Genomic DNA, 23,615 nt, shown 5'->3' on the forward strand with positions numbered 1-23,615 from the left:
ATAGAGCTCGATCCCTCACAACACTAAAAATTAAGAACGAAGAAGAAAAAGTTACCGCTCCTTAGCGCTTTACAATGTCACGAGCCGACCCGCTGCGTATCATACGCCGCTATTTAGTTGTTTTTTTTTCTACTTTTCAGTAAGTCATAATTTGTGAATTCGACAGTACCAATGCTGCCACTGAAAATATTTGCTTAAAAACACTAACCCCCCCCCCCACGTGAAAGCAGCCTCCTCTTAGTTTAGTTACCTCCTCTAAGTTTAAAATCGTTTCAAACTAAATTATCTGCCCCTAATAGCCGTCACCAAACCCGTCTCTATGATTGTAAAATGTAAACAGCGTGACCACAGCTCACCAGACAATGTGGGGGTGGGGTGGGGGTGGTAGTGATAGTGATAGAGAGAAAGAGAGGGGACTGCAAGGAGGTGCTTGCAGCTTGTTTTCTAACGGCTCCCAGAAGAGAATTATATATATAGATTCACCTCAGTCCTTAGTTACCACTAACTTAGCGCTTTACAGTTTCATCCACCTCAGTCCTTAGTTACCACTAACTTAGGCGGCTGCCATGTCCACTAAGTGGTCTCAAAACCAACAGATTGTATGGTGTAAAAAGTACATTTCGTGGTCAAGCACGGTCAGTAACCCCGGTAGTTGAACTGTTGTGCTCCCTGTATGGTAAGTAAACCGGTTGATTTGAACTGACATGCTCCCTGTGCGGTCAGTTAACCGGCTGTTTAGAACTGACGTGTCTCTATGCGGTCAGTAAACCGGCTGTTTAGAACTAAGGGGTCATCCCTAAATAACGTCACGCTTTATTTGACGATTTTTACCTCCCCCTCCTCTCCGTCACACATCGTCACAAAAAGCTAGACCCCCCCCCCCCTAAAATGACGTCACACATCAGCCTACAACCCCCCTCAAGACTGCAGTTGAATTTTTTTTTTCAAAATCTTGTCTGAACTCTGTCAAAATAGAGTATTTTAATCTATTCCTATTACATTTTATTAAAACAGTTTTCTAAAACGCGAAATAACGTCTAAAAATAAAATAAGTTTTCTAACATTGTTTTTTTCTAATGCAAAAGTGTGAGGTCGCACCATCTGAACCCCCCCCCCCCCCTCCCCCCCCCCCCATCACACACCGTCACAAAATTAAGGACCCCACCTCCCCCCTACCAGTGTGACGTCGTTTATGGACGACCCCTAACGTGTCTCTATGCGGTCAGTAAACCGGCTGTTTGAACTGTGACGTTCCCTGTGCGGTCAGTTAACCGGCTGTTTGAACTGTGACGTTCCCTGTGCGGTCAGTTAACCGGCATTTTAAACTGTGACGTTCCCTGTGCGGTCAGTTAACAGGCTGTTTAGAACTGACGTGTCTCTATGCGGTCAGTAAACTGGCTCTTTATAACTGTTACGTTCCCTGTGCGGTCAGTTAACCGGCTGTTAGATCTGTGACGTGTCCCTGTGCGGTCAGTTAACCGGCTGTTTGAACTGTGACGTTTTCTGTGCTGTCAGTTAACCGGCTGTTTAAACTGTGACGTTCCCTGTGCGGTCAGTTAATCGGCTGTTTGAACTGTGACGTTCCCTGTGCGGTCAGTTAACAGGCTGTTTGAACTGACGTGTTCGGTGTGCGGTCAGTAAACACAACACGAGTGTTTCTTTCAGGCATCTCTGAAAAAATATAGAATTTATATAAGAAATTGATATTTTTGGGGGACGGACTAAATTTTCCGGGGGGGGGGGGGGGGGGGGGGGCACTAGTAAAAGTATCTATTGTCTAAATTTCATTTCATGGGGGTGGTACACTTTCTTCGAGGAAGAGATGCCTGAAAGAAACTTTCTATGGAAGACAGGCGTAGCCTAATATTGCCAAAAACAAAAATATGCTCTGACTTAACGCGAAGTTACAAAATTGCGATCACCCTTAGATCTCGAACTATGAATCATTTCTGAAGTGGTGTTATTGGCGAATACAATATCAAAGGGTCTCTTAAAGCTCTGGGCGGTACTGATGTTCTCATTCAAGAATGTTGGTCTAGCTTTTCCTCGTGCCTTATACTTACAGACTGACGACAGACAGAGGAAACTAGTAAATAAAAGCTTGTAAAAACCAAGGGGTCGTCCATAAATGACGTCACACTCGTAGGAGGGGAGGGGGTCCGTAATTTTGTTACGGTGTGTGATGAGGGGGGGGGGGGTGTTCAGATGGTGTGACGCCACACTTTTGCATTATTAAAAAAAAGCAAAGTTAGAAAACGAGTTTTAGATCTAGTACTCGCGTTTAGTATTTCGCGGTTTAGAAAATGTTTATAAATATATGGGACGGCGTGGTCTGGTGGTAGAGCGCTTGATAAAAGTGAAGTTCACTTGTTTCTGTGACCTCGGCATATGAAGAGATAGTGTGGTCAGCACCAGTGGCGTAGGCAGGGGGGGGGGGGTTAGGGGGGGTCATAACCCCCCCCCCCCCATAGACCCCTCGGTATATATATATAAAGTATGAGGGGGGGTGCAAATCGAAAGTTTGAGGGGGGGGGGGTGCAAATCGAAAGTTTGAGGGGGGGGATGCAAATCGAAAGTTTGTCCCCGGGTAAAAATTGGAACCCCCCCCCCCTTGAGACGATCCTGGCTACGCCACTGGTCAGCACTATGCCCAGCCGCCTTTGATTTGATCCCAGATTCGAACTCGAGACTTACGGGTTTGCAGTCTACCCCTAGACCACTCTGTCCCCCAAGAGCGCTTGATAGCTAACCCAAAAGTCTCGAGTTCGGATCTCGGCCCTGACTTGATCTCCGAGTCTACCCAGCTGATGGATGTCTGATTCATGTTAGGGAATGTAAGGCGACTGGGCAGAGTGCTGACCGCAGCATCCCTGCAAAACTCGAAAACGAAGTCAAGAATAATTATGAACTCTGTCTGACATTAGGATCGATAGGACTGAAATGGGAACTTTACATAAAACTCGATTTAAACATAAAGTAAAAATATCACACCCAAATTTAAACAGTGAACATGTATTTATTTTCTAAAGCTTATGCTATGATACATGTACTAGATCTAGATCTAGGTATAAATATATGGTCCAACTAGGCTTAACTATATCAGCATGTTGACTTGAACTTTTTCCCGCCATCGTGAAAAGTTTTAAAAAGGTCAACTATAATTTTTTTCGAAAGTAAAATTTTCACACGAAACAATTAAATACAAAAGATTAAAAGTTTCAACAAAAAACAAAAAATTATATCATCTAGATCAGGGGTTCCCAACCTTTTTTAACTCTAGAGCACATTCTAAAATATCGGTAGGGTGACGGGCACCACCTATTTTAAATCGACAAACTCTTTCCAGAGGCGTAGCGACCCTTCCGACAAAACTTTCGATTTGCACCCCCCCCCCCCTCAAACTTTCGATTTCCATCCCCTCAAACCTTTCAATATGTTTATAAAAAAAATCCTGTCTCTGTTGAATAGTGAGAGGCGGGCACATACGAATCGTTCGGCGGGCGCCATGGCGCCCGCGGGGTTGGGAACCCCTGATCTAGATCTATTTAATTTTTTTTTTTTTTTTACAAAATAGGTATCCCATATTACTATGCTAGCAGAATACCATATGATATATGAGATTGTATTTTTAATTAAACAGTTATTTCCAAAAAGAAAGGAAAATTTGGAAAGGAGAGTGGTGACAGACGTAATTTCAAGCGGTTCTGACTTTTTGTGACCATGTATGACGATTTAAGTGTGTGAAGAAGGGGGATAGGCAAAGAAAAAATATTTATGATGTGATCAAACATTGTGATTGATTGACGATCCGCCGAAGGGACAAGCCTCATTTTATTTAATCTTTGAAACGTCAAGTTTCGTCCATTGATTGTACTTAAATGATTTGGCGCAATGTTGTTCTAGTATATATAGCGAAATATGCATCTGTTAAGATAAATAAGTTTTAACAAAAACGAATGTTTGAGAACCTTTGCATTTAATATTCATCGCCGCGATTGTTTACTTCAAAACAGACGACCGCTGTTCCTTCAGTTGTATTAAATTTATGGACCATAATTGGTTTGAGCTGTGTTAGTTTGAAGAGCACCCATTTTAAAATTCCAAAAGACGTTCCGAAGAGGGCGGATGTTTGTATTATAAATTAAAAAGCATTAAGATTAATCTTTCTGATTAATAGCACACCTAAAACAGTCAAGATTAGTTAAAGGATACAGTCCAAATGTACGCGCATTCCATTTACCCCCCACGTACGGATTATTTTTAGTTCAACGGAAGTTGTGATTCCGTCATAGATTCGTTCCTTTGCGAAAATAGAAGGAAGTGACATTGCACACAACTAATTTTTTTTTAAGATAGCTATGGAAAGTTTATGATTTTTAAGATTACGCCAATATTTATTACAAATGGTAAGTATTCCATTCGAATGTATTCAAATAACTTATTAAACCCTATTGAGATCTAGATTCTAGTTCTAATAACAAGTAGGAATAGACAAGTTGTACAAACAAGATCCATCTCTTGTACTGACTGACTGGTCAGTGTCACACCACCAGACAACAACCACCACTCTCGACTGAGTAACTCGCGATCTATTCTAGATCTAGATCTCTAGATTAGATTTAGTTCTACATATAGTCTATGGAGTGTAGTGAGTTTTGTTCATTAATTAATATTTTGATTTAGTTCTAGAATCTAGAAAATCTAGATTAAGCAGATTTTCTAGAGTGAGAATGAGTCTGAGTCACTCAGTTCAGTTAGAACCATGACGTGTTTTGATTGTTGTTGATCTTTCTTATCTGGAACTGAATCATTTTTATTTTTTATTGTCAGATTTTTATGGCTTACATTACAATTGAAAGCAAAAACTTCATAAGCTTTGGCCCTAATCATTTATGTTTAAGGCTAAGCACAATCAATGGCAGTGGGGGTGTGTTATCCCAGGATCGGATAATCATAATGTTAGGCCTAAATGTAATGCCACAATATTAAACAGTTAGGTTAGGCCTAATCGATAGCAAGGACTAATATTCTAATAATATTAATTTAAATTTAGACATATAATACCAAATACTCCAGCATGGTAAATCGTTAGACCTAGGCCTATTTTATTTTAATATTTCTAATTTGGGGGTCTACTCTAGAACTTTAGGGTTTTTATTTAACTTAGGCCAAAACTAACAGAGTATGTTAAAAATTTAAATAGTGGCTTGTCTCACTAAATTCTAAACTTTAATAAAATATATTTAATTTAGGCCTACATATATTCCAATCATTCTGTTAGCAACATAAGCAAGGTATGCATATAGTTAGGCCTAACTGTTGTAGATATTGATGTAGGTCTGTAGATTTAATACATTACAGTTTACAGTAACATGTCTTTATAATAATAATAGATAGGCCTATACATTTTAGGATACAAGTTAGTTTAACTTAAACACCTCATTTAACCTTAAGGTACGAACAAACTTAAGGAATTGGAATAATTCACTTAATTTTTAAAAATTCATTGATGAAAATTGTGGTAAACTATATTGGTACCAGCTGACAAGCTGACAAATAGAATAGATTAGGCTATGCTTTCCTGTTTTGATTTTTCTCCATGGTTTGTTTCTACATTTTATAGGCCTATTTCAATTATTTATGATTATTATGAATCATTTCTTTTAAAATACATGTCCTAGTTATTATTAAATAGGCCTATTTTTAAAAAGAAATAGAAAGATACTAATGTTTTTTTTCATTTCATTCAGTAAATATTTATATTGGGATATGAAATATAGATTGCCAAATTGGCTTAGTATAGTATAATGCTACTAAAGTTAAAAATATATAGAATCTAATAGGCATCAGCTATACATGACTACTTTTTGTAGACATTGCAGATATAATCAGACATAGGTGCTTATCTTTGGGGATTTTTAATGAGGTATTGTCTGGAATTATCCACACAAAAAAATCTAATTTTCTTAATTAAAAATTAAAAACTGGAACCTCAAAAGAAGTCCCCCATTGATATTGAATACTGTCACCCTGTTAGCAATTTTAAAAAGTATTAAAAGTAGGCTACATTTTATTTTAAACTTTATGTATGAATAATAATATAAAGTATTTTAAATCAAGCACAATTGAATGAAGCAACTTGTTAAATTAGCTTAAACTTAACTACCATGGGCTAAAATTAAAAAGCGCCTATAAAGAAAATAATGTAAAAACTCAAGTTACCATATTATTAGCATTCCTACCCATAAATAGGTCTTCTTAATTTAATACAACATATTTCTATTATTCGTTTACTCAAGCTTCCGACTAAAGAATAGTTAGGTTTTGAGTTTAGGGTCTGGTTAGATGTGCAGCCATCTAAAATTGTTACTTTTGCAGGGTTAGACATCTGAATGTCATCTTGGTAAAAACTGAATATAGTAAATGGATTTGCTTCCTAGGTAATTTTGTTTTTAAAAGTGTAAAGATTTGTTTTTGAAGTGTTACAGAGTTTGATAAAGTGTTCTAAATTAAATTGCATGTTATAGTGAGTGTTAGTCTACAGCCTAATAGGAATTTTTTTTTTAATTATATGAGCAGACGTAAAGGAAAGTATATATGAAAAGTTTTATTGACTGCTTGTGTAATAATTGTTAGTGATAGACTGACTGGCTGAACTTTAGTGAAACAAGAATCTTTTAATGGAAGGTTTATTCTGACGCCCAGATAACAGCCAACAAAACGTATTGTAGTCAGACAATGACATTGCAAACAGAAACCCAAGATAAGCTGCATAAAACTTAACCTGTGATTGAACTATTGTTGTACATAGCTTGAAACTTGTACTTTGGTGTTGCAAGTGCAAAGATCATAATATAAACAGTCAATTCTGTTTTCAATGTTTTACAACCATATTAAATTTTGGTAATTCTGCTTCTTTTACAGCATATAAATCTAATGATTAGTTGGTTCTGAGGGTAAATAAAGACAACAGGAAGTTTGAAAAATCTATTTCTGATAGAATTTGTCACCACAAGAACAGAAGATGCCTGCCATTAGAAGAACGTTAAAAAATGTTGTCAAGAACTATTCAGATGCTCAGGTTAAAGTTCGAGAGGCAACATCGAATGATCCCTGGGGCCCCTCCAGTACACTGATGTCTGAGATAGCAGATTTAACTTATAATGTTGTGGCTTTTACTGAGATTATGCAGATGGTATGGAAAAGACTTAATGATGATGGCAAAAATTGGAGACATGTCTACAAATCTTTGCTCGTCTTAGATTACATTATAAAAACAGGAAGTGAAAAGGTAACGTTCAGTTCTTTTATTATTTGGTAATTTTAACTGGATTTTTTATGTGCCTTATTCTGGATTTTTGTTTTCATTGAACCTATGAATTATGGTATAATTGTAAAACATTGTATATTGATCATTATAAATTATTTATTAAGATATTTAAAAATTTGTGATGCAAAATAGCATTACAGTTACAGAGAGATTAGCTTTTCTGGCTGTTTTAAGCTGCTTTGAAGAATGTTTAAAACAGAAGATAAAGTTTGAATGAAGGTAGCCTTAATTTTTGTCAAATTTCAAAGCAATCAAAGAGAATCTTAACTCACTGTCAATAAGAGGTAGTTTGTGGGATAGGATAAAAATGTTGGACTCTGCATATGAGGGATATATTACTTTAAACAGATTTCATTGAGACAAAGTATAGGCTAAGCTCTAAAAATCTGTCTTCCATTCATCCTCAGGTTGCCCAGCAGTGTAAAGAGAATTTTCATGTCATCAAAACTCTGACCAACTTCCAATACTCAGATGCTGATCAGAAAGACCATGGCCAAAGTGTCAGGGAGAAGGCAAAGCTTTTAGTTGCCATGTTGTCTGATGAGGAGAAGTTTAAAAATGAAAGAGCCAAAGCACTTAAGGCTAAAGAAAGGATGGCCCAGAATGCAATGGGAATGGGCAATGGTACAAGTAGTAGAACTAGGGTATGTTTACAATACATTTATGTATTACTGACTTCTTGAAGTTTATCAGCAGCTTGTTTTGATGAAGCTCGTGTGATTTTTGTGGATCATTTAGAATACAGAGACATGTTTGTACTTATAATAAGGATTTCAATTGTTGAAAAGGAAATGCAGTTTTTAACTCTTAAATTTGTTGCAGGTGCGACTGGGTGGAAGTCCAACAACAGGGGCAGGTTATCAGGAAAGTTATGGCTACCCTGACTGTAAGTCCTCAGTGGTTTAACTTGTAGTGGGTATAATGTACTAAAGATTGCACTGCACATATTCAGAGATTGTAGATTCTCGTACTGGCTTACATTATTTTGTAGAAACCCGGCCTTTAAACTACCTGATACTGCTTCATGGCTACAGCTGGATAGTTTAGTTTTTGGGGATTGCATTGTGCAGTGATATCCTTTATCTACATTCTGCTCATAAAATTATTATAGTTAGAAACAAGAAATGAGTAATAAAAGACTGGCGGGTGAAACAATGCTATTTATATTCTATTTGTTTTCATTTCAAGTTATGTTTGAACCCACCCACCTTACTACTCTTCACTGTGTTTGACAGGATCGAGAAGGTTGTAGAGTAATTTCCCCTTTTGCTTATTTAATTCACCAGCCATAGACCTTCTGGTAAATATTGGTGAACTGTTAACAAAGTTATCTAACCTTTTGTATATATAAAAAAAAATTCATCAATGTGAGAAGCTAGAATCTTAAGAAATGGAGTAAAAATTATTTTATTATGCCTTTAAATTAGCACAGCAAAATATGTTATAGTGATTAGGGGAGGGTTTTAAAAGAAAATAAGGTGTTGACAGCGCAAGTTGGTATCATTATCACATGTTACCAAGTAGGTCTTGGCTTATGTTTTGTAGTGAGGTCTTATTGGTATACATATTTTCTTGTCTGGCTATGCCATCACTTTGTTCTCTAAAATAACACAAGAAAATTATAAACATGACACTACTAATAACCTCATTGTGTGGAAACTGTCTTTTAAAATAGTCCAAAGTCATAGATTCAGTTATTTAAAAATATTCTGTAAATTAGCAGTCACATTTCTCATCAATTTTCTAGAAATTCTCTTCACATTTCTACCATTTAAAGAATGTTTTACCTTTTATTTTTCTATTGAAGCAACCACTAAAACTTGATTGAGTCAAAGATGTACTTATTTTAATAAGATTCTTAGAAATAAACTAACCTAACACTTTTTGAAACTTTAGCAGAAAATGCAATGAAGCTTATGCAGCCTGTTAAATTGGGTGTTATTTTAATAAAAGAAATCTACACCATATTTAGATTTTATTTTTTAAACATATAAAATGTTTCCAGCATCACCAGGCAGTGGAAGTGCTGGTACTCCTTCAGAAATTGAATCAGCCAGACCTTCATCAGCTGGAGAGGAAGAGCTGCAGCTACAGCTGGCTCTGGCCATGAGCAAGGAGGAACACGAGGAGCATGTGCGCAAACAGAAGTCTGATGACATCAAACTGCAGATGGCAATTGAGCAAAGTAGGGAGCAGGCCAAAAATGTGAGTCTCATGGTGGTTCAGTTGCTAGCTGCTACAGATAAATTGGTTGAGTCCTAGCTGCTTCAGATATGATGGTAGAGTCATAGCTGCCTCAGATATGATAGTTGGTCATGTCGTGGCTGCTACAGATGTGTTGGTTAAGATGTAGTTAATAGAGATGTTGGATGAATTATTTAGTATTAAAAAAAACACCCCAGGCCTATTTTTGTGGCTGTTCTTTTCATATGATCTTGTGCGTGTACACGCTACCTTTGTGCACATCTCTTTATGCTATAGAGCCATGTGAAAAATCTGCCATCACAACATTGCAAATGTGCCTATGTATAAAATGCCAGTCTGCTGAGTGTGCATGTTTTAGTGTTCCGTGTTCACATGCTTCAAACATGAACTCAGTCTATTTCAGTTTCAGACTATTTCAAGTTCTCCACTCTGCTCATCGGCAATGTAACAATTACTTTTGTCATTGAAACATTCAAATAATTTGTAAGCCTTGTAAATCATCTGCATCAGACAAAGAATTTTTTTCTCAAATTTATCTAGAAAGCTTTAATGCTCATAGGAGAACTTGTATGTAAAATTTTAAATTCTGGGGTAAGGTAATTGAACTGTTGCAGATTGTTGAACAGGTGAATTTTTATGAATATCAAACACACTGAGAACCATGTTCTTTTGAATGGAGTTAACTTACTGTTGAGAGACAATCACATCACTGTACTTGTTTTAATACAAAAACTGCTTTCACTTTGTTGCTGTTGCATTCTTGGACTATCACATTGCTGGTTGTAATTAACTAGCTATCTCAGCATACTGCGGACTGGAATCACATCGTACTCTGTCAACATGGCTGAGAAAATGCACTGTTAAATAACATGGCTGAGGAAATGCACTGTTAAATAACATTTGTAATACACAGTCCTGTTAGTTTTTTTTTTTTGCCCCTCTAAAGACATCAGTCCTTCTTACTTTTTGTGTATTCATAAATTGATTGTAAAATTCTGGAGACATTGGGTATTTTTTTACTGACGAGTGTGACTTAAATTGCTGCTAAGATGTTATGTCATTTCAAAAATGAATTTTCAATTAAGTTGTTTAAATTATTTGAAATAACAAATCTTAATATATTTGATAATTTATAAAAAAAAAGTGTTGAAGACACAAGTATTTTGAAAATGATAATAAACATTTCACACAAGTTACTAAGATTTTGGGCAATTTTTTTTTCTCGAATAGGACAGACGAAGACAACAGCAAGAGTTAGCCACAGTAAGCTGTGTGTTGCTATCTTTCTACTGCATGCTCGTTCTAGATGCATTAGAAAAACTTTCACTCCTGTATTTACAGCAAACTTTATTCCTTTGCATTTTATATATCCATTAAATTTATCTTTGAAATTTCCCTGTCTTCTGATTGTTCAAGTTCATCTATATACAAATTTGTTGCTGTATTTTTTTTCAGTTGATTTAATATTTTGTTTTGGCTTTCATCTTGTTTGAAATAATGATTTACTATATGTACTATATTTATCATGTCAAAGCACATTAATTATTATTATTTTAGTAGAAGTTACATATAGTAAGCTTTTTAAAAAACACATTCTTATAGTATATGTTCTTGGCTGAAAAACTTGAAAAAATATTTGAAGCAATCGCTTACCAATCCCTCCCCTCTCCAACCAACACCTTGCTGTTAATGTATTTTCCCTCAAGGTCAGTTTTTCCATAATCTGTAACTCTGTTTTAATTAAGTAAAATTAAGAAATCCATTTTTAAAACCAAAATCATGTGGTTATTAGAGTAAATCTAACAAAGTAAAAAAAAAAGTAAAAAAAACTGCTTAGCTTTGTACTTGATTGAATCACACTTTTTTCTTTTTTAAAAATGTTCCGTATAGGCAATGTTTCTTAATTTTCTTCCAACTATTCCAACCATAGTCATCATACTGAAGCCCTTCTTTTTACACCTTTATATACATTAAACTAATTATGGTCTTTAAACAGTTATTTGCTTCCCTGTAATGATTTCTGATATAATTTTTCTATGGTTTAGAAATGAACATGATTTTTACTTTTTAACTACCTAATCAATATGATAAGATATTGAAGTCTATAATAGTTTACTATTTAACTCTAGCTGAACTCAATGAAAAATAAAGGAAAAAATTCAAATAATTTGTCACTTGACTAAATTTTATGATCGAGTTAAATTAAAAGAACCCAGTATAAGTAATGTAAGGAAAACAGGAACCTATTTGTGTTTGCTGATAATGCTAACACCCTGTCTGCCTGCAGCCACCAATATAGATATCTGATAAGCTGTTTGAAGTGGATGTTGTCATTTGTTTTGATGTTGTGCTGTGTATGTTTTGCTTTTACTAATATTAGTGTCAGCTGTTGAGTGTTTTTATATTATATTAGTTTGTTAGAGAATCAATTGTTGACTAAAGACTTAGTTAGAAAGTACAGTACAGACATCAAGAGGATGGTCTGTCTGGTCTTGGTATTCTATTAGACCCAATGAAGTTGTTTATCTGGTTATAGACATTAAGACATGTATCTGATTTAACATTTGAACCTGATCTCAAAACCCAACCCAGCTCCATCATTAGCCCAACAAGGTATTTGACTTTGTGTTAATTTCATCTCAGCAGAGCCCACAGTCCACCACACTACTGGACCTTGCTGGTCCCAGCACGGCAGGTGCCCATTCTCTCAACACTGACCCATGGGGCATGCCGGTACAGTCTTCTGTGTCTGCTGACCCCTGGGCCGCACCCTTACCTGGACCTTCGAACACAGTTCCACCGGACCCGTGGGGGGCTTCAGGAGGTGTCAGAGCCCCCGCCGGTAATGTCGCAGCACCAGTAGACCCTTGGGGGGTAACTTCATCTAGTCCACAGCCAAGGGCAGGTAAGCCATTGTGTAGCTACACTCAGTTTGAGTTATGTGACCCTTACCTTTTTTTGTGGCTTGAACCTTAGCCGATGTACCTTTCAGTTGGAATGAAAATGTAATCAGCCTCTAAATGATTTCTTCTCTATGTTGATCCGTACATTTACACCACCTCTTCCTGGTTACCTCTAGCTACTGTACATCTGCAGATAAATTTGTACTAAATAAAAATATTAACCATGTTTTTTTCTGAAAATAAGACAGCCATAGACATGTAGTATCTTTGAAAAAATTAGAATTATCAAATACAAAATTTTAATTTAGTAATAATTTTTAAAAAATTATTCTAAGTCTGTTGGTATTCCTTACTTTATGTTCTGTAGTGATTAGAGCCAGAGATATGGTGATGATGTGGGTGAAGCAAATCATGTAGTAAAATATGCAATTATAATACATTCTGTCAACATTTTAATATGAAATAGATTCCAACCTTTTTGTGCAACTGTTATCCAAATGCTTTTCCCCTCCCTACCCTCCCTTCATTCAATCATGTTGCAGGTGCCTGGTCCAGTGCCAGTCCAACACCGCTCGCCTCAGCCCACCAGTCAACAGCTGACCCTTTTGGCATTGTTGCCCGCAGTGGCGTCTCTAATGGAACATCAGCACCAAACAACATTGATAATGAATTTGATTTGCTGAGTGCACGCAGCGCTGACACGTCGCCAGCTAAATCAGCAGTGCTCGATGAATTTGATCTGTTAGGTAGGTGAAATGGTTTACCGGTTATTTTTAAATTTTAAATAATGAGAGCAGCGGTTTTTAAACTTAAGTAATGCAAGAAATCAACAATGAGAAAAGCTATTGAAGGAGTTGTACCTTGGTGTTTTGAAATAATCTTTTCTTGATGTAAAAAATAAAGTCTCCTCACTTTGCTGGAACCGTTGGCTGAGAAGACACTGGAACTCGATCGCTTGGAGAAACATATGATATAGACCAGCGTACAAATTGGTCTAACATACAGGGATTGTGTTGTCTCAGCAAAGCATAAACCACCCATTTTATTGACTTAAGTTTAGGTACTCATCAATGCTGAGTAGAGTTTGTCAAAATTTCACTAGTGAGTTCATGCACTCTTTACTCCCATTACTTAAGCTCTGTGTGTATTAATGTTTTTGAGTGGTTTTTTTAATTGACCATTTTCATTTTTCCTTTCTTTTAGGTGTTTCTCATACTAACGGTTCAAATGCTGATGCTTTTGATATGGACAGTTTAAATCAAGATCTGCCACAGAATAAAAAGAAAAGTGCTGAGGCATTTCTAGGTGGTCATGCCAACCTGGTCAATCTTGACCAGTTGGTTTCAAAAGCTCCACCTAAAGGTAAAACCTGGCAACAGGTTAAGTTTGTTGACCCCTTGACCTTTCTCCTTGTGTGCCTTCCCAGCCTGCATTCATATGATACATGCATTCAATACTTTTTTAGTATTATTATGATTATATGCATTTAGTACCTTTGTTTATTTGTTAATTAAAAAGTAAAATTTTATAAAAGATATTTTACAAACAACAGTCTCAATCTGTGCTTTTGCACTTCTGAGTCATATTAAGACTTTTTTAGTTAGCTTTGCAGGACTAGTTTTGTTTATGCCAATGGTGAAAACTGTTTAATAATTGTACTAAAATAACTACATAATTAGAAATGATTAAATCTCTAAATTAATATCCTACACTAGCCACAAATTTTTACAATTTCTCTCGCAAATGCCAGATCTGCAAAATGATGCAACTTATTGTGTATTGTTGTCTAAAAAACAAGATTTGTTTTGTTTCAGGCAACAACCCATTTGCCATGACAACGGGTGCTAGCAACCCTTTTCAGGACCCCACCACTGGGGTGAGGATGCCCATGGCTCAGATGGCCCCGTCAGGGCCGGGCTTCACACAGCCTGTCAACACAGGGTTATTACCTGCCCCCCTGCTTCCACTCGGCTCAACACAAGCTATGCAGACCCAGCAAGGATACAACCCATTTTTATGAAAACATAGTCCATCTTGTGAGGGTTTGTCCCCCGTCTCATAGATGGACTCAGCCGTGTTTGTGAGGGACTTCACTTGGGGAAATGAAGAGAAATAAGGAGAAAAATATAATTTTTTTTAAAAAATTGGTTTGTGGAAAAAAAATGTCAAAGCAGAAGAACTTTGTGTTAAACTGTAGGATGGATGTAGTGATTTCATTCCTACTAGATCATCTTACCTTTGAAGCAAAACTTGTGGCACGTCAACAGGATATTCCTTGCAAAGTTTTTCCAACATATCGGGGTATGAGTGGGTAAACAGCAGTCGCCTTCCTTACTGTGGTCAAGTTTTGAGTAGAAACCAACACCCTCAAGATACATGGGTCACAAAAGTTCCGATGTGTTACACAAAGGCATGGCATGTTTGACAAGTGTGGACATAGGATGAATCTTCTGTATATATTGAAGTGTATGGCAGCTGTATGTCTCATATTTTGAGTGTCTGTTGAAGAATGTCATTGGTCATGTTATCTATCTATACATACAAACACATATATATATATCAAGTGCCACTTTGGTTATGCAATTGTATTATCATGTCGATATTTGTTTTTAAAAAGAATTACTACCTTTTCTTCATGTATTACAGAGCATTATTCACTCTATATGGAAAAGCAAAGAGATCTATGTCTTGTCTGTTTTCATTTTTTTTTTCTGTGTGCATTAAGAAATAAGTAATCAACACAAGTCCAATTTGCCTTTTTTTTTTTGTTTAAAAAAAATAAACCGAATATTTACTGTGTATTGTCATTAAAGCATGGACACCTTTTTTTTTTTATTTTTACAACATCTGTGTAAAATACCTTTTTTTTTAATAATTGCAGATAAAGGCTTAGTAATGAAAATTTTGAAATACTTGCCATATTGCCTTGTATTTTCTAGCTTTACTCTGAATTTATTTCATGAGGGAGACAGTAGAGGACAATAAACACTGATAAGGTGAGCCAAAACCACTTGTACATACAGAGGTGTACAGAATGCCATTACCAGTGGGGCCCAGTGGTACAAACTACAGGGTGTAGTTGTTTCAAGCAATAATGTGGGGTGGGGACAGATGCACGCACCAGCTTCCTGCATAATAAGTGTAGCTTTGCCTGTTTTTGATGCTGAATTGTTGCATGAAGATTAGGTTGCTGAATAGGTCATGTTTTCTTTTTTTTTTATATTACAAAATTGGGGTAGTTAATTTGGAGTTTTCAGGTAAAAGAGAAATATAACCTGTTAGTGGATTATCTGTATGGATCTGCTCCTGTATCTTTATACATCTCTAAAACAGACATTGTCTTACAGAATTCTGAAACCTGTGAGTTCTATGGCAGTAATATTGTAATGTTGATAACTATGATTTTTTCACTAGCTCTTATAAATAAAGCAGTTGAAGAGAAGTGCTTTTGTTTCTTCTTGAACATAATTTATTGGGGCCATCCATTTATGACTTCCACACTTGAGTCCAAGTGGACATCACATCAAAAATCTTCAGAAAAATGCTTAGCAGGTTATTAAATTATTACTGCAACTATGTACATAATAAAGTGTACCTCTGCAGTAACTGATAAATGATAACAGAAATATAGAGGCCATGAACTTAATGTGTCCTTATACTGTAAACAACTGAGAACAATATTTCAAGAACTTTCTATCCATAAAATAAGTCTTACACAATGTATCAGTCTTAAAATATTGTTACAAAGGAAAACAAAATATTTGTCTTACTCATAACAATGCAACCTACACATACATATAGAGGATCTATAGGCTAGAGTAAAATCTCATCTATATACTTGAAAGTTATCTAAAATGATGACACAAATTCATGTTCAAATTCAGCTGTATTTTAATTCATGTAATAATACAACATAATAAAACTTATCTTGTCAACAGGTCTAATACAATCATACATTATAATATACTCAAGTTAACACAATGAGATCAAAAAACTAGTTGATATTCCTTCTTTTAAGCAAATTGTGATACTAGTTTTTATACACAGATAAATAAAATTGGATTTTTAAAAACTATTTGAATGGTAAGAACGGAGTATATATAAATTAGCAAACATATAGACTACAAATATTGAGACCTGCTCATGTAGTAGATTTCAACCAGTTGAAAACAAAACATTCTGGTCCACAATAACCCTAGTTGGTTTAATTATGACAATTAATAGCGGTATAATAGTGTATATCTCCTAACTTAAGATTACATGGCCAGTCAGATCTAATCCATCAGGTACTTTTTAATCTAGACAAACAAGTTCCTTAATCAACTCAATCAATTTGTCTTCTCTGAATAAACAAGTCCTAGGTAAAAATATTCTAATTATTAAATTATTAGTAACGGCAAGTCATGTAGTGTACAGAACAGCAGGGTCCTAGCCTAAGACAGCTGTTATAGCTCATGTAGACCATCAGTGATGATAGGGACCTTGAGAGACTTGAGGAAAAACTGTTTCTCTGCTACATCATTGACTGTCCATGCTACTAAGGTTACACCTAGACTGTCCCAGAACTTTTTGTTATCTCTGGAGAAGAGAACAGGCAAACTATGAGATGCACATGTGCTGGTAAAATAATACAATTAATCTACAGCTAAATTCTTTTAGTAGTTTAAGGTAAGTTAAGTTTGTAAAGTAACTGACAACAGATGAAGAAGGGCAAGGACCCTTGTAAAGGGATTGTGTGGTTTGCACTATACTCTGTTAACTTTACTTCCCATGACTTTATTTAAGTGCCCTTCAGAACAGGATGGACCAAGATGTCCTTTAGACCAAAGTCAAGGGACCAAACTTGAGAATTTCAGGTTAGCAACAGAGTGCTCTACCACTTGACACTACCACTACCCCATAGTTGTACTTACAAACATTGTCCTTGCAGCACAAGAAGAAAGAGTTGCCACAAATGTAAACACCACCACCCCATTGTTGTACTTACAGACAAACATTGTCCTTGCAACACAAGAAGAAGGAGTTGCCACAAATGTAAACACCACCACCACCCCACTGATGTACTTACAGACAAACATTGTCCTTGCAACACAAGAAGAAAGAGTTGCCACAAATGTAAACACCACCACCACCCCATTAATTTACTTACAGACAAACATTGTCCTTGCAGCACAAGAAGGAGTCGCCACAAATGTAAACACCACCACCACCCCACTGATGTACTTACAGACAAACATTGTCCTTGCAGCACAAGAAGAAAGAGTTGCCACAAATGTAAACACCACCACCCCACTGATTTACTTACAGACAAACATTGTCCTTGCAGCACAAGAAGAAAGAGTTGCCACAAATGTACCACAGTATAGCCCAATGGGACCAGGCCAAAGCTATATCAAGCCAAGGGGAGACAAACTTTTTCCACAGCTCATTGTTTCTCTCAGACCCATTCCCCAGCAGACTCAGTATGTAGTTTCTGTGGGTCAGCCCAGTCAGGATGGCGGGGTCAGCTTTACGCACCTAGACACAACATATAAAACATAAACATTTGAAAAAATTCACAGTTGCAGTAAAACTAAAGGTTTAACTTTAGTTCATTACATTTAATGTGGGACAGTGTAGTCAAAAGGTAGTGTGTTTAGCTGCAAGCCAGAAGGTCTCGAGTTCAAATCTCTGTTTGGACCTGTGACCATGTTAGGGAAAGTATAAGGCAGCTGGGCATAGTGCTGACCACACTTCCCCCTCATATGCCGAGGAAAATAAATGAACCTTCGGGGTTAGGGTTCGCTGGGTATAAAGAGGAACTTTACTTTTACACTTAATGAAAATCCTTTTAAACAGTTGTCACACAGTAGGCAAATCTGTGAGGGAGATGTCTGGTTAAGCAAGAAAGCTTTTTAAACTATTACTGGCACTAAAGATTTATATTAACCATTTTAATGTCAGTTATTTCTTATTATTTCCCTCCTTACAAATATTCTAAAAACATTCCTTATATAGTTTTTGTATAGAAGAATATTCACTATCTTAGTAAAGCTTCTAGGAGCATGTTAAAGATTGTACAATATACATAAAATAATGCATTTTGTCTAATACACTGAGACAAAAAAAGCAATTAACTACACAATGCATTATAATACTTGAAAGTAAAATGGTAACTAAATACTTACTGCGTAAATTATACTGGGATAAAAGGAGCAAACTATTCCAAGCTCATATAGATCTGGATACTTCTTGTAGAGTCTTGAAATTAGCTTGGCAGTCTGTTGATACAAAAAAAGCTCTAGATGATGAATGATTTTGTGTATGTGATTAGCAAAATTTTGGCAACCAAGTAATTAGTATTGGAAAATATTTTTAGTCATATGGTCTATTTTCAAAATCAACAATGACATTTTATGCAGTGTATTGTTAAAATTGATACCTGGGATTTTTTAACCTGATAACTAAAATGGCATACCTGTTCAGGATTACTTTTACAGTCAATAAAAACAACAAGCTTATGTTGGATGCACATCTCTAGGCATGCTTCTAATGTGGGTATACGGACTGCAGTAAAACCATTTCTGTGAAAATAAATGGTCAACAATCAGATTAGTTGCTAACATACAAGTAAAAACAGACTAAGAATATAAGTACTCAATTAAATGAAAAAAAAAAGAATTGGCTAATAAATAAATTTTACAAACAACTGGCAATCAAGACTACCCTAAAAATAACTATTTTTTTTAGATAGCATTAACAATACTTGCCATCCTGACATGTGAATTATGCTGTTCATTAATTGAATATGATGTACAACTAAACCCCCACCCCCAGGTTTCCATTCAATCTATTGTAAAGTTTATGTGATTTGATCTCAGCTCAAAAAAAAAAAAAAAAAAAAAAAAAAAAAAAAAAAAAAAACTATTGACATTCTAAACCACTTAAAGTATTTTAAACATTGAAAATGGTCTTAAATTGTATATTTCATCAGCACAAGTGGATTTATTTTTTAACTCTCCAGGCTAAACTAATTTAGACTACAGTAACAAGAACAGTGGGAGATACAAGGCAACACAAACTCATAATTGGACGGACATGGAATTAAATGTGTCTTTAACCTAAACACAACATTGACCACTAGAGGGGGAGGGGGGAGGAGGGGAAATTTCAAAGAAATGTTATGAAACTTTGATAGAACAAATTGCCAAGAATGTTGCCATTGGTGAGATTCCAGTAGAACAAATTTTTCTAAGTGAGAAAAGAAGAATCTATTACAGTGGCCCCCAACTCTGTAGATTTATGTTTGTTTTACTCTTAAAGCTCTACTTTGCTTATGAATGTTTACTACACTGTTCTATGTTTCCCTCTTAAAGTAAACCTCTACTTTGCCCATGAATGTTTTCTATACTGTTCTATTTTGTTTACCTCTTTAAGGTCTAACAGTAACTATTGTAGCCATTGTGAATTAGTTGTGAGATATTCATATTCAAATCAAACCACCACACCAAACTGTACGTGCTAAGTGTTTAGTTAAGCAATAGGTTGGCAACCACTGTTCTAACACACTGTATACCTATTGGCAAACTTTGCTGCGGCATTCAGTTTCTGAAGCTCTTCAAAAGTGAAATCAGAGACAAAACCAGACCCATCTGTGGTGTCATTCACTTTTGGCCCATGTATAAGTACACCAATATCATCCTTGGTGAAATCTAGGTCTACTTCTATAGATGGGATTCCTAACTTAACCGCCTGCATTGGAGTAACATTGGTTATGTGCAACAAAAAAATAACGTAAAAAAATTCAGACCAAGAAAAACACAACTGGTCAATAAGAGTCTTGTAAGAAAAATTAGTCAACAGCGTAGTCTAGTTGTGGTCAGTGGGATAGTTTTGTTGTGGTCAAGCTGTAGTCAATGAAATAGGCTACTTGTGGTCAATGATATAGTCAAGCTGTGGTCAATGAAATAGGCCACTTGCGTCAATGATATAGTCAAGCTGTAGTCAATGAAATAGACTACTTGTGGTCAATGATACAGGCTTCATGTCAACTGGATAGTCTAGACCTAGTTGATGTCAGCAAAATTATAAAAAGTTCTTGTAATTGCTTTTCATTCAACACTTTTTCATGGTTGATTAGGTTTACCCGTCATGATAAAATTGTATTTCAATCAACAACAAAACCCCTTATCCAGAGAAATGTAAAGAATGAATGAACCATCATTTACACTTTCATAGCCAGTACTGAGTTCACAAGTAGGATGATGTCATCTATGCTGAATACATCTTCTACCAGCTAATGGTAATTTTTTTTTCTTTCACATTTGTTTTGTATTCTTGAATCCAGGTTCTATCAAAATAACCCACAACACACTTGTGCCAAATACTTGTTTTATGCTGATTTGTCACCTTTAACTCTTAGAAAGTACTACATGATTTTCTTGTCATGATATAGATCTACATTGCAGAGAGAGAATTGATTGAGCTAAGAACTATGGTGAGGAATCTCAATTTTTCTGCCCAATACACAGCAATATAAAATAACTGTATACATGTAACTCAAATGCTAGTATAAAAATCTGTTACCTGTGCAATGGCTTCTAAAGTATTTTCAGGAGCGTGTAGACCACCCGCTTTATGGAAAATAGTGTTGTTCTTGTGATTTTCTGCGTCAAACTCAAACAAGTTGCGGACCCTTTCACTGGTCCTGCTCTTTGGAACTGGCTTGATTCTAAAGTACTTGACAACACCAGCTAGGACAATTGTCAGAGATGCGGATATCCAAAAGGTTGAGACAACCAATGTGGATATAAGCATCCACAACAGCACCACATTTCCCAGCAGGATGATGGTCTTCTGGGATAAACTCATGGCACAAATGAGTGAATTTCTAAAAGGAAAAAAAAAGTTTGGTAATTTAATTTTTAAATTGCGAATTATAGGCCCCTATATAATTATAATATAGTCTAACAAAGCAAAACTTTAGTGACAATTACTCTAGAGTCTAGATCCTAGTTAGTTAGTATAGCTAGATCTAAGTATACTACTACAACATCTCATTTAAAATCCTTAGAAAAAAAATTTAGTCAAACTGTTGAAATGTTATTAGATCTAGATTAGAATCTAGATCTATATTCACACTAGATCTATATTGTAATGCTATTTAATAAGTTATTGTTGTTAATAAAAATAATATCTGTGTTAAACTTGTTAGGCCTAGGGCCTAGGGGCCTAGATCTAGATTCTAGATCTAGAAAATCTATATCTAGATTCTAGATCTAGATCTAGATCTACTTGTTAAATTAATTGAATAATTGTTAAATGTTAATTTTAATAATTTAATTGTTGGGTCACTGAAAAATCCCTGTTTTTTAGAATACTAGATTTCTAGATAAAGATACTGGATAGACTTCTAAACATAAAACTAAAGGCTAGATCTACTCACCAGCGGATAGAATATCTAGATCTATACTAAGTATAGATTAGATGCCTGGTTAAATCTTTGAATGAAAAATTTCGGCCACCCAACCAAGATTCTTAGATTGCGCTGACAGGTCATGAACTCATATTACGTGAGTAGATTAAACTGGCCTGAACTGAAAGAAAAAAATGCCTGGAGTATTTATTAAATAAAATTGAATACAACTAAAGGTCTTGAAAGGCAGTTAAACGAAAGTTGTATCTCTGTATGGAACTTTTTATAGTATTTAGATCTATTATATACTAATTGCAAAGTAACGCAGAAAGTATGCATTTATGTATTATTCTCTATAAAAAACTTGATTTTTGACTGTTCTGAAAAATGAACACTCCGACATACTATTTAAAAAACTAGATCTAGGATTCTAGGTCATCAATGACTCAATGACAATACAATGTATTAATTATTTTTTTAAAACTAGGTTTACCCGGTCAAACAAAATAGTTCAAATTCTCTCACATAGCATTTCAATGTGTTAGAAACAAATATCACTGGCTTACCTAAAGGCTAGAATTAAGAAATGGATTTAGTGTCGTCGGCATCTGAACACTGGTCTCCGGGTTATCTCAGGTCATGAGTCATGGGTTTTATCTAGGACTTCAGGGTAGGCTATGGTCTAAGACTCTAAAGAAAGGTTATGAACTCTAATAAGAGGGTTAGCCGCTATACTTAAACAATTCTTAAGTGTAGACCTTACGATGAATTAATAAAGTCTTTTAAATCAAATTTTCAGCAGTGGCCTGTTAGACCTGTTAGGATTATAAACTAAAAAAAAAAAAACGAGTTGTACTATATCCTAATCCATTGTCATAAAAAGTCAGGCTCCCCACCATATAAAATGACGTCACACCTTAACCTGCGCACCCCCCCCCCCTAAATAAAAAAATTCAGTTTTTGTTTTACTTTCTCGTATAGACCTTCAGAATATAATAGCAAATATCATAATCGTGCACATAATTAAATGAAATTTTGACAGTTTTCGCAGTTTTACACCTCCCTATTTTAAGATATAGGCCCCTACGGAATATAAAAAATGTATTGCATTAGTGCAAAAAATATAAATCGATATTTTTACAAAAAAACCTTTCGGAGCCCGAAAAACATAGTTATACCATCCTGTCTTTCTGTGTGTGTGTGTGTGTGTGTGTGTGTGTTTGTGTGTGTGTGTGCATGCGTGCGCGCGCGTGCGTGCGTGTGTGTGTGTTTGTGTGTGTGTGTGTGTGTGTGTAAACACAATAACTTGAGTACCGTTTTATTTAGGTTGGCGGAATTACATAAATGAATTTTCATAAAGGAATAATTATATCAAATGTGTAGTTTTCTTTCAAATTTTGAGCGATTTCCGGTCATCGTAACATTCCTACTTAATTCCCGGTTTCCCAAAAGCTTATAATTTGAAAACCACTCAACTTAGTTGGACGAGATTTTAAAATATAAGTACCAGATCATGTGCCCTGTTTTTTATCAACTTTTGGGGGATTTCCGATAAGCTGAAGTGGTATTTTACTCAATTTCCGTAGAACACTATAACTTCAGTACTATTTTAGTTAGGTAGACGAAATTTTATGTATAAGTGTAAAATCTTATACTTGGATTACTCTCAAAATCCGAGTGATGTCCATAATTACTTTAATCTATTTACAGTTACAAACAGTTTCTAAAATACCAATAACATATGTACCGCTCGAGGTAGGTATACTAAAGTTCATACATTGGT

At 35.6% G+C, this 23,615-nt stretch overlaps 2 protein-coding genes across 6 annotated transcripts; one reads left to right on the forward strand and one right to left on the reverse strand.

The window, feature by feature from the left end:
* Positions 1-4,266: 4,266 nt before the first annotated feature.
* LOC131949817 (epsin-1) lies at positions 4,267-15,880 on the forward strand. Of its 5 annotated transcripts, XM_059311804.1 has the most exons (11): positions 4,267-4,406; positions 6,379-6,440; positions 6,925-7,291; positions 7,738-7,974; positions 8,153-8,216; positions 9,336-9,535; positions 10,766-10,798; positions 12,179-12,440; positions 12,981-13,184; positions 13,642-13,800; positions 14,253-15,880. In XM_059311804.1, the coding sequence occupies exons 3-11, from the start codon at positions 7,025-7,027 to the stop codon at positions 14,456-14,458; spliced, it is 1,632 nt and encodes a 543-aa protein (XP_059167787.1). In that variant the 5' UTR covers positions 4,267-4,406; positions 6,379-6,440; positions 6,925-7,024; the 3' UTR covers positions 14,459-15,880. The 5 variants fall into 5 exon arrangements, with proteins under 5 accessions (XP_059167787.1, XP_059167786.1, XP_059167788.1 ...); XM_059311803.1 differs by lacking the exon at positions 6,379-6,440; XM_059311805.1 differs by lacking the exon at positions 6,379-6,440 and having other exon boundaries at positions 12,182-12,440.
* Positions 15,881-16,313: 433 nt separating this feature from the next.
* LOC131949819 (glycerophosphodiester phosphodiesterase 1) lies at positions 16,314-22,439 on the reverse strand. The gene is made up of 8 exons (XM_059311809.1): positions 22,399-22,439; positions 21,863-22,013; positions 21,004-21,307; positions 19,994-20,169; positions 18,896-19,001; positions 18,606-18,698; positions 17,744-17,955; positions 16,314-17,016 (listed from the first exon to the last, which is right to left on the reverse strand). The coding sequence occupies exons 3-8, from the start codon at positions 21,286-21,288 to the stop codon at positions 16,884-16,886; spliced, it is 1,005 nt and encodes a 334-aa protein (XP_059167792.1). The 5' UTR covers positions 21,289-21,307; positions 21,863-22,013; positions 22,399-22,439; the 3' UTR covers positions 16,314-16,883.
* Positions 22,440-23,615: the final 1,176 nt, after the last annotated feature.

The sequence above is a fragment of the Physella acuta genome, unplaced genomic scaffold (assembly GCF_028476545.2).
Source record: "Physella acuta isolate Inbredline_101_S28 unplaced genomic scaffold, ASM2847654v3 ptg000715l, whole genome shotgun sequence".
In the NCBI taxonomy this organism is placed as follows: Eukaryota; Metazoa; Mollusca; class Gastropoda; family Physidae; genus Physella; species Physella acuta.

Coding starts and splice junctions, on each gene's coding strand:
- LOC131949817 (XM_059311804.1), top strand. CDS start 7,025: ATGCCTGCCATTAGAAGAACGTTAAAAAATGTTGTCAAGAACTATTCA. Junction 8,217..9,335: donor AAGTTATGGCTACCCTGACT/GTAAGTCCTCAG, acceptor AAATGTTTCCAG/CATCACCAGGCAGTGGAAGT. Junction 13,801..14,252: donor TTCAAAAGCTCCACCTAAAG/GTAAAACCTGGC, acceptor GTTTTGTTTCAG/GCAACAACCCATTTGCCATG.
- LOC131949819 (XM_059311809.1), bottom strand. CDS start 21,288: ATGAGTTTATCCCAGAAGACCATCATCCTGCTGGGAAATGTGGTGCTG. Junction 20,170..21,003: donor CTTTAGAAGCCATTGCACAG/GTAACAGATTTT, acceptor ACTCCAATGCAG/GCGGTTAAGTTAGGAATCCC. Junction 18,699..18,895: donor GTAAAAGTAATCCTGAACAG/GTATGCCATTTT, acceptor TTGTATCAACAG/ACTGCCAAGCTAATTTCAAG.